General features: G+C 30.6%; 1 protein-coding gene across 1 annotated transcript in view; it reads left to right on the top strand.

The window, feature by feature from the left end:
- The window catches only part of myo9ab (myosin IXAb), a 133,205-nt gene that overhangs the window by 58,329 nt on the left and 63,870 nt on the right, over positions 1 to 11,006 (top strand). The window contains exons 7-13 of the mRNA XM_016494739.1: positions 4,053 to 4,150; positions 4,389 to 4,515; positions 5,673 to 5,770; positions 5,857 to 5,896; positions 7,950 to 8,084; positions 9,421 to 9,542; positions 10,667 to 10,808. Coding sequence (XP_016350225.1) covers positions 4,053 to 4,150; positions 4,389 to 4,515; positions 5,673 to 5,770; positions 5,857 to 5,896; positions 7,950 to 8,084; positions 9,421 to 9,542; positions 10,667 to 10,808 — 762 coding nt within the window. The remainder of the gene's footprint in view (positions 1 to 4,052; positions 4,151 to 4,388; positions 4,516 to 5,672; positions 5,771 to 5,856; positions 5,897 to 7,949; positions 8,085 to 9,420; positions 9,543 to 10,666; positions 10,809 to 11,006) is intronic.

The following is an 11,006-nucleotide window of genomic DNA, read 5'->3' as shown; positions in this document are numbered from 1 at the left end:
GAGAGGGGGATGGGGCCCATGGCAGCACCCACTGCTCGTTGAGAAGAGTAAGAACGATACGTGCTTTCACGTCGGAGTTGCCAAAAGTCTCCAATAACACCAGAAAAAGTCGCTAGTCGCTTTTTTGAAAATGTGTCGCTAGAAGGGTCTGAAAGCTTGGCAACACTGGTCTTCTTCCAGAAACGAACAGTAAAACTTGAGGAAAAGTCTCGCTGGCTGCTTTGTTTGCTGTGATGTGGGCGTTTACATGCCTGTTACATACATGTTTACATGACTATTGTAATATCAAAATATCAAAATATCGGCTTGTGGGCGTGATCTAATTAGAGATAATGAAGGTAGATGGAAAAAAGACTTCGCGTTGGTTTCATACTGATTACTTTGTCACATAATATTTGTTTTATGACATGACTTCGTTTAAAAGTAGACATGTCAAGCTTTCTATAGATATATCTCTCATGAATGCGTGTCAAATATTCACTGAGTTTCAGTTCATTTTAGTGACGCGTTTCAAACAGATATGCACGAAGAATGAGACTGCTTGAAAGCACACCCTGTTTATTTTCTTTATTTTACAAAAGCACAATGTTTTGTTGATATTATGAGTGCACACAAATAAAAGTAGACCCTTTACAGCTATGAATGATGTATTACTCTTACCTTTATGAGCAAAATAATTTTTAAAGTGATCGCGCTGGCGCCTCCATGTCCTGCAAAGCGCGCTTTAGCTTGCACTCTCCGCACACTCTATTGGATATAGTGCACATTTATCTAGGTTTATTGTTTAAATATTGTTATATGCTTGAACTGTTTTATATCTATAGATTTTATTTTAGGCAAGTTGTGATGATTTGAGAAGGCTAAATTGATCAAACATAGGCTCACTGTCTGCCGCTGGCCGCTTGGTCGCTACTTTAAAAAACAAAAACGATACGAAATATAATCACTTTGCCATTACATACAAAACTGAACCATTTTAATAGCTGAAACCGTAGTATAAGCTGTTTTGGGAGAAGGGGGGAAAAGACGGGCTCGGGCTTATATTTGAGGCCCGTGCAGGGCTCTACCAGGAACTATGATGACGCATTCTCTAAATATAGCCTATAGCGTTATGTCAAAATACTAATTTATTTAATTTTAAATTAAACAAATGTAATCCTGATAGTATTCCCACTTTTTACAAAATGTAACTGTAATCTGAATACTTTGTTTTTTGATGTAACTGTAACGGATTACAGTTACTAGATTTTTGTATCCTGATTACGTAATGCCGTTACATGTATTCCGTTACTCCCCAACCCTGGAAGTGTCTTTCTTTACAATAAATGACACTTCATTACATATTCAATCTAATTCCACTGAACTGAATGAATCCTGATCAGATTCATCGTAGTAAAGAATGGTAATGTAATGTCATCTCTGTGAGAGTGAGTGTTTACAGCCCTGTGTGTGTCACTGACTGTGTGTCTACCATTCGTGTGTGAGTGAGTGAGTGTGTGTGAGAGTGTGTGTGTGTGTGAGAGGGTATATCAATGACAAACTTTATTATCAGGAAAAAAATGGAAAAAAAAAAAAAAAAAAAGTTACAAATTTAAGAAATATAAAAAAAAATAAAACATATTTTTAACATATTTTACTTCAGCTCATTTCCAAGGCAACATTTCTCATTTTCATTTAGTTTAACTTACTAAAAAAAAATTAAAGTACAAAAACAAACAAAAAAACAAACACAGGAACCAATTCAAAATATCTGATATTGAATTAAATCCGATTCAAAAATATTAACAAAAAATTTAATAGTAAATCGAAAATACTAAAAAGATAAGACTAAATCATAAGTAGTACTGCATCTATATTTCACAGAGAGCACAATCCCATAATACATCGCAACACAAAGCCATCCCAGGTGATGAAGTGAGGGAAATGTTGATTATTAATATACTACATTTAACGAAAGACTTTAAAGTATTGCTCTGAAAACTGTAGAGTCACTCACTTATGAGGTTGCCTATGTAGTCAGCATAGAAGCAGTCGGGTTTGGAGCAGAACTGGTGTGTGAGAGGAGAGCTTCAGTCAATCAGTCCATAAAAATCATCCGCACTTCTGCTCGGTTTGCTCCACTTTAAGCCATCGGTTTGGTAAAATTTAGGATTAATTTTTTTATTTTCCTTTAAAGTGTTTCGTATATTTATCTGTTTGAATATATGCTTGTCTGCACAGACCTGGATTTTAACAGAAACCTTTGCATTTAATTTTATTTAATTTAATTTTATTTTATTTAATTTAATTTAATTTTATTTAATTTTATTTAATTTAATTTTATTTTATTTAATTTAATTTAATTTTATTTAATTTTATTTTATTTGATTTGATTTTATTTGATTTGATTTTATTTTATTTTATTTTATTTTATTCTTTAGTTTAGGTTTGTGTTTTATTTTATCTTTTAATTTAGTTTTATTTTCATTGATTTTGTTTTGTTTCTTTTATTTTGTTGTATTTCATTTATTTTTATTTTGTTTATCATTTGTTTCATTGTGTTTAATTTTCTAATTAATTTTTAACATTTAAATTATTATTATTTTATTTTTTATTTTACATTTCATTTAGATTTTTGCATTATTTTATATTATATTATTTTGTTTTTAATTTCATTCAATTTTTTTTTTTTTTTTTTTACATTTTTTAAAATTTGTCATATTTCAATATTTTAAATTATTTTTAGAATCCAGATGAACCTTACTTATTCTTTTTGTTTGCTCTTGTTAGCTCTCTCTCAGCACAGTTTTGCTTGTTTTAATTGTTTTATGAATCATCAGTGACATCCAGAGACGTTTTGTTCTCCGAGCTGGTGAGATCAGGGATCAGACGTTGGAGAACCTGGGTTTACATTCACAGGTTGATTCTGAAACGTTGTAACAGTGTAAACTGGTCAGGAATCGCTCGTTTTATTTGAGATGATCCAAACACTAAAATCCGGCTGTTATTAGGGTCAACAGGAAGTCGTGTGTCTCTCACCGCCTCACTTCCTCTGCACACTTCTGTTTCTGACCGTCCTCAAAGAGCTGCGGCTTTGTGCTTGTGTTTCAATGAGTCACGTTTCATTTACTGCACATCCTTGTGCTTATTATGTAACCGCATTATATTAAACTGCTCACCTACCAGTATTACTGAGATACTATTATAGTGTTATTCATATTTTGAATGTTTTTATTTTTAGAATTTTTATTTTTTCAAATGTATAATTTGTTTTAGTGTGTGTTTTTATCATGGTTAGTAATATTTTTTTTAAATGTGTAATTTTTCTTTTTTAAATTGTAGTTTTTTTTTAATGATTATTTAGTTTTTATATATTTGTATTTCAATTAAAGTTAAACTAAATGAAAATTGCCTTGGTAAGTATCTGAAATAGTTTATTTTAAATATATATTTTAATATAATATAATTATTTCATAAAAATTATCATTTTAATAATAAGCATAAACAATGTTAATAATTGATAATAATTAAGAAAATATTTTTATAAATATTTAAATATATATTTATAAATATTTTTTATGTTATAAATATATTTATTATATATTTTTAATATTTAAATTTTATTTCAAGTAGCAATAATGTTTTTTAAATGGTTTTAGTTTTAGTTAACTCTATTAACCCTGTTACTTGTACTTTATTGCAGGAATAGTTCATGCGAAAACAAATCCTGTCATCATTTACTCGCCCTTATTCCGTTGCAAACCTGTGTGATATATTATAATAATTATTTAATGATAATTAACATTGTATTAATAATCATAAACAATATTATAAAATAAAATAATAAAATAAATACTCTTGATGAATTTTGACAATTTTAATGTACTTTTATAAATATTTTATTTCAGATAAGGTTTATTTGTTTGTTTTTTCTGCTGGCACTCATGTCATTCTGTATGAGTTTCTTCTGTTGAACACCAAGGAAAGGTTAAATGTGGGTTAAAGGTTAAATATGAGCGATTGGAGGGTGTTTTGCGCCTTCATTAACGCTCAGTGTGTTGTGTTCGGCTCAGGACTGTTTCACGGTGGAAGGGGAAGATCTGAAGCATGACTTTGAGCGACTCCAGCTGGCCATGGAGATGGTGGGCTTCCTGCCGACCACCAGAAAACAGTGAGTTACAGCCTAAAAACCCGACAGAAGTCATGAAAAAACCACAGCGGTCACTTAAACTGCTCTGAAAAGACACAGGACACACTCTCTGCCTGTCAGTCACTTCGTGTGTTCAGGTTTTCTGACATCTGATTGGCTGACGTGGCATTAGAGGGCGGGGTTGTGAGGATGTGTTTTTCTGGCATGTTCTCTTTGTTTTCTTTATTGTGAGATTTGACTCATGTTTTGTTCTCCGCAGGATCTTTTCTTTACTGTCTGCGATTCTTCTCCTGGGAAATATCCGTTACAAGAAGAAGACGTACAGAGACGACTCCATCGATATCTGCAACCCAGAGGTGCTTCCTATCATCTCTGAACTGCTGGAGGTGAGAGCGCACACCACAAACCCTGTGCAAGTCCACATGTGCAACCCACCTTACTACTACTACTTACATGGAGTGATGAATCGAGCTAAATTTAATTTAGTTTATTTCATTTTTTTTTTTTTATATATTTTGAGTTAATTTAATTTAATTCATTATTTTTTATATTTTATTTTATATTTTGAGTAAATTTAATTAAATTCCTTTTATTGTTTTAATTCGGTTTTTTTTTTTTTTTTTTATTTTATTGTTTTTTAATTTTATTTTTTAATTTAATTTTATTATTTTTATATTTTATTTTTATTATTTTCAGTGATTCTGTTGTTCATTTGGTTTTGATTTTTTTTTTTTTTGTGCTGTAGCTTGCTGTAGCTCCGCCCATTATGAAATCTCATTGGTTTCATTGGCATTTCACTTTCATTAAGGACTGAATAATTATTTGATGATGGAAATGTGTGACATTATGACACTCAAATAGTTTCCTCCTGCTTCAATAAAACATCTGGTTGAGCTCAACTAATACTATTTTATAAAAAATAATATTATTATAGAATGTATTAATAATTTGAAGTAGCTTTTTAGTTTCGGTTTTCATTTTAGTTTGTTTTTAGTAATTTTATGTGCTTTTTCATTTTAATTAAATTAAATTTTTTTGTGTGTTTTAGTCACTTTTAGTAGCTCCTTACAGTTTAATCACAAACTGCGAAAGGTTTGATTTTCTCTGGCTGCAGCGACTCTTTGGCCTGAAGACTGAAGGTTTTTCTGCTTTATGAGCTTTAAATTCCTCGTTTGTGTTTTCTTTTTACAATGTTTTAGTCGTTTCTGATAACTTTTGGTGTTTTGAATGTTAATCTACCACACAAACAGCAGTAAAACACATGAGTTTATGTGATATAAATTAACATTTCTATGCATTCGAGGCTTTTATGGGCAAACACTTGCACGCTAAGGCAGACTAACGTATCTTGGCGTCTGTCGGTGGGTTTGTCTTGAAATATCCCAGTGGAAAGTGTTTATGTTGAAAATCACATTCTGTCCAAACACAGATTCGTTTTACAGAGTCACTGAAGCTGCAAAACTCTCCACAGAAGCGTCCTAAATGAGGTGGTTTAATGCTAAATGTGTTTATTTCTCATGGTTTGTTTGTTTTTGATGTGCAGGTGAAGGAGGAAATGCTTTTCGAGGCTCTGACCACACGAAAGACAGTGACGGTGGGCGAGAGGTTGATCGTGCCGTACAAACTGGCCGAGGTGAGATGGTTATTACAGGCCTCAAACACTCCTTCAGAGCTTCTGCGAGATCTTTCATGAAGCTGATGTGTGAGATCTTGACGTTTGTTTGAAGTCGTGGTGGTTTTTGTGAGGTTTGTGGTCTGAAGTGTCAGGTTTTTAAGGGTTTTTCCTGTGAGCGGTTTACTCTTGATGTCTCCTTCAGACCTTTACATATACTTGAACACATATGCATTACCATGCTCTTGAGTGTAAATTGTTAAAGTGCATTTGATCTGTACGTGTTTTGAGAATCGAAGCGTGACCTTGATGTTGCTAGCGTCACGATCTATCAATAGAGCTACAGGAAACATCAAATAACATCTCAGAACATTATACTGTAGACCTGAGAAGAGTTTAACATACACATATTTGTTTATTTGTTTCTATTTTAATTAATTGATTCATTAATTAATTTATGTTATTAATGAATTCATTTATTTATATTCATTTTACCTTTTGTTTTAGACAGTGCCATGCTCTACCAATAGAACTACAGGAAATATAAATAGTCAAATGTATTTATTTATTTGTATTTTATCTATTTATTTATTTATTTTAAATAATTTATTTATTTATTCATTAATTTATATGAATTTTTACCTTTCGTTTTAGACAGCGCCATGCTCTACCAGTAGAACTACAGGAAATATAAATAGTCAAATGTATTTATTTATTTGTATTTTATTTATTTATTTTAATTAATTAATTAATTAATTAATTTGTTATTAATGAATTCATTTATTTATATTCATTTTACCTTTTGTTTTAGACAGCGCCATGCTCTACCAATAAAACTACAGGAAATATAAATAGTCAAATGTATTTATTTATTTGTATTTTATTTATTTATTTTAATTTATTTATATTAATTTTTACCTTTCGTTTTAGACAGTGCCATGCTCTACCAGTAGAACTACAGGAAATATAAATAGTCAAATGTATTTATTTATTTGTATTTTATTTATTTATTTTAATTTTTACCTTTCGTTTTAGACAGCGCCATGCTCTACCAATAGAACTACAGGAAATATAAATAGACAGATTTATTTAGTTAGTTAGTTAGTTATTTACTTACTACGTTCGTTTTAGATAGCGGCATGCTCTCAATACAGATTCAGGAAACATAATAAAAAATGAAAACAAAAAATAGACAAAATATTTCAGAATATTATACAACTGAAAAGAGTTTAAACTGTATTTGTTTCTTTGTGTTAATTTGTTTACATATTTTATTTATTTATGTTATTAATTATTTTATTTTTACATTTATTTTTACTTTTATTTTAGACAGCACCATCTTCTACCAATAGAGCTACAGGAAACATAAATAGACAAAACATTTCAGAATATTATACAACTGAGAAAAGTTTGTTTGTTTGTTTGTTTTAGTTATTTAATTGTATTTATTAATTTTTTTATTTACTTTTAATCACTATATTCTTTTTGTTTTTGTTTTTTTTTCAATTCCGGGCCCATGGAAAATATCCACATTAATATAAAAAGAATATGTAAGACATTTAATTAATATTTTCCTTAACATTCGATTTGTGTCACTGCATGAATCACAAAGTCTCTCATTAGTTTATTAATTATGTTTCATGTGTTGTGGATGAATCTCTTCATGCTTTACATGCACAATCACACTCAAACTCTCTCTCCATCTCGTCTCACTTTCTCTTGTGGTCTAATTTCACTCCTGAAGTCAAACGCTAAACGTTTCCTCCACAGAGAGTGTGAGTGTGAGTGTTTGTTTTATTACGACACACAAACTCAGTGGTTTATCCGGAAACCCCAGTGGTTCAGAAAACACACACCTCACAAACACTCACACAAACTCACGGAAACACAAACTCACAAACACTCACACAAACTCACACACACAAACTCACAAACACGCGCACATTTTACGATTATGCTGTGTGAAAGGTGTGTGTATTATATTTGTTCACACATTTGCACAATAGCTAGTAATAATCCTAGTACACACATTTCCTCCCATTATTGGCAGGTTCTGTCTAGTTGACTTCAGTGACTGATTGTTCATCAATGTCTCTGAGCTCCCTCATCAATAAAGCGATCAGCTCCGACAGTCATGATGACGTGGTGAAATCATGCATCAGCGCTCAGTTTCACATTGACCTGATGTGAGATGTGTGTGTGTTTCAGATCCTGTCCATCGGTGTGCTGGACATCTTCGGCTTTGAGGACTACGAGAACAACAGCTTCGAGCAGTTCTGCATCAACTTCGCCAACGAGACGCTGCAGCATTACTTCAACCAGCACGTCTTCAAGCTGGAGCAGGTAACAGATCTCTGGATCTGATCACATGAGCGCCGTCGTTTACTCGTCCTGTTCTGCGCTCACATGATCACATTTCATTACTGATTCGACACTGGAGTCTTAGAATATAGACTAACCTGAAGTGTGTTTAAATCTTGATCTTTTATGTGTTTAATATGAATACTGTGCTTATTTAAAGGGATAATTCAAGGAAAAAACGTGATGTTTTTCTGTGAACAACTCCAGGGTTATTATAGTTCATTAAAACTGATTAAAACTAAAACCATTAAAAACATTGTTAATTTAAATAAAATAAAGGATAACTGAAACGATATAAAATATTAAAAAAGTAAACTAATTTTATTTCAGCTAGTTGCCAAGGCAACACTTCTTATTTTCATTTAGTTAAATAAATAATAAAATAAATATAAAATATTAATTTCATTTTATTTTATTTTTAATTTAGTAAATAAGTTCATTTTATACAAGAAAATTGAAAGATCTTTTACACTTTCAAAATATAAGCATAAAAAACTATATAGACATTTAAAGCTTAAAATTAACGGAAACGTTGCGTTGGCAACTAGCTGAAATAGTTTACATTTATTATATATTTTTATTTCAGTTACATTTTTTTTTTTATTTTTATTTTATTTCAAGTAACATTTTTTTATGGTTTTAGTTTTAGTTTCCATTAACTATAATAACCCTGATTGAAAGGATTAAAGCCTGAAAATGTTATTATAAATACATATCAAATATTCGTTTTCAAAAATTGTTTTTGATTTTAGTTCATTTTATACAAGAAATTTTTTTTTTTTTTTGACATTTTCATAATATGATCATAAAAAACTATATAGACACATTTAAAAAGAAATACTATATTATTAAAATTATGTAAATTATATATATAATATTATTAATAAATATCAGGCATCAGTTTTATGAATTTTAGTAAAGTTGTTCATTTTATACATTATAAACTTATTGTTATTATATACATTATTATTCTTATGATGATTATGATTATTTTTGTTGTTGTTGTTTTTATTGTATTTATTTTCTGAAACACTTCGAGTTACAATTTATGTTTGGAAGGCACTATTAAAATAATAATAATAACTATTGTTGTTGTTGTTAGTATGAAACTATTCTAACTGCTGCAGAAATAATAAAAAATATGTTAAAAGACCTAAACTTGGAGGTTAGTAATGTTGTTAGTGTATATGATACAGGATTAAATAAAAGCATTATTATATTTAATATTGTTTTCATATTCAGACCTTTGAAAGCCTTCGAGCTGCAGTGTGTGTTTGCAGTAACACAGAAGGTTTGCGGTGTGTGTTTGGTCTGTCAGGAGGAGTATCGCTCGGAGGGCATCAGCTGGCACATGATCGACTACATCGACAACACGGCCTGCATCAACCTCATCAGCAAGAAACCCACCGCGCTGCTCCACCTGCTGGACGAGGAGTGCAAGTGAGTCTCGTCTCAGCTCAACCGCATCTGACAGAGTGCTGCCAGTCACAGTTATCATGCAGCTTTCAGATATTATGTGTTTTCCATTATTAAAGTGCTCTTGCTTTGGATTTCACAGAAATGTTTAGTAAATATTAAGCTAGAAGCCGGTTCCATTGGATTTATTCACACTAATGTTTATTTAATTCTTTAATATCATTATCTTTGTTGTTTGTTATATTGTTATAACATCAGAAAACTGGATAAGTCACCACAAATATTAAAATCTAAATTTATTTTTGTGTAATTAAGATGATGGTATAGTTTTTATTAATATTCTGAATTAGGTTTTTTTATACATATTTTCCATTTCCATTTTAGTCCAAGTTGTAGTAATTTTGCTGTTTTTGATATATATATACGTTTTAGTCATTTTCTTGTGTATTTATTTTTTTAATCATTTTATAGTTTTTTTATTTCTTAAAAAATTTAGATATTTATTATGTACAAATTTAATTTTTTTATTTAATTTATTAGTTTTTACTTTATGCTCATATTATGAAAATATAACCTTGACATTTCTTGTATGAAAATGAACTACTAATGAAATATTGCAATCATTTGTATATTTGCACATTTGCAATTAGTATATTTACTAATCAAAATTTGAAAATGAATATATGATATTTATTTGTAATATATACATACATTTTTATTTCAGTTTTAGTTATTTTAGTACTTCAGGTTTAAATAAAGTAAAAAATTGCATTGGCAACTAGCTGAAATAAAGTTTCAATTTATTATATATTTTATTTCAGTTAATGTTTATTTTATTTCAAGTAACAAAAATGTTTTTTTTTATGTTTTTAGTTTAAGTTTCAGTTAACTATACCTGATTGAAAGGATAAAAGCCTGAAAAGATTATTATAAATAAATATCAAATATTTATTTTCAAAATTAGTTTTACATTTATACAAGAAAATTTTAACGTTGTTTTCATAATGAGCAATAGTGTTAATAGATACATTATTGTTTGAACTCCGTTTCTGTTTAGTAGCATTTCTGTCATAAAACAGTGATGAATTATTGCAGACGGGAGTGTTTGATCAGGTGTGAATGTGAATGTTGTTGTGGTTGGCTTGCAGTTTTCCGCAGGCGTCTAATCAGACTCTGCTGGATAAGTTTAAGCGGCAGCACGAGGGAAACGGCTACATCGAGTTCCCAGCCGTCATGGAGCCGGCGTTCATCATCCGACACTACGCCGGCAAAGTCAAATACAGCGTCAAGGTGAGAAACTCGCAGACCCCAGCTCTGCTGCTTCAGTGCTTAAATGTGTGTGTGATTGAGTGAGCATTTGCATATGTTACACACACACACACTGACCTAATTCTGTGCTTTGATCTGATTGGTTGGATCGGGTGTATCTGGAGCACATGTTTGGCAGAGAGGGTTAAATCTGCACGCTACACACACACACACACACAC

This window comes from Sinocyclocheilus anshuiensis, unplaced genomic scaffold (assembly GCF_001515605.1).
Source record: "Sinocyclocheilus anshuiensis isolate Anshui unplaced genomic scaffold, SAMN03320099.WGS_v1.1 scaffold923, whole genome shotgun sequence".
Classification (NCBI taxonomy): domain Eukaryota; kingdom Metazoa; phylum Chordata; class Actinopteri; order Cypriniformes; family Cyprinidae; genus Sinocyclocheilus; species Sinocyclocheilus anshuiensis.
This window is presented reverse-complemented; position numbering and strand designations above follow the sequence as displayed.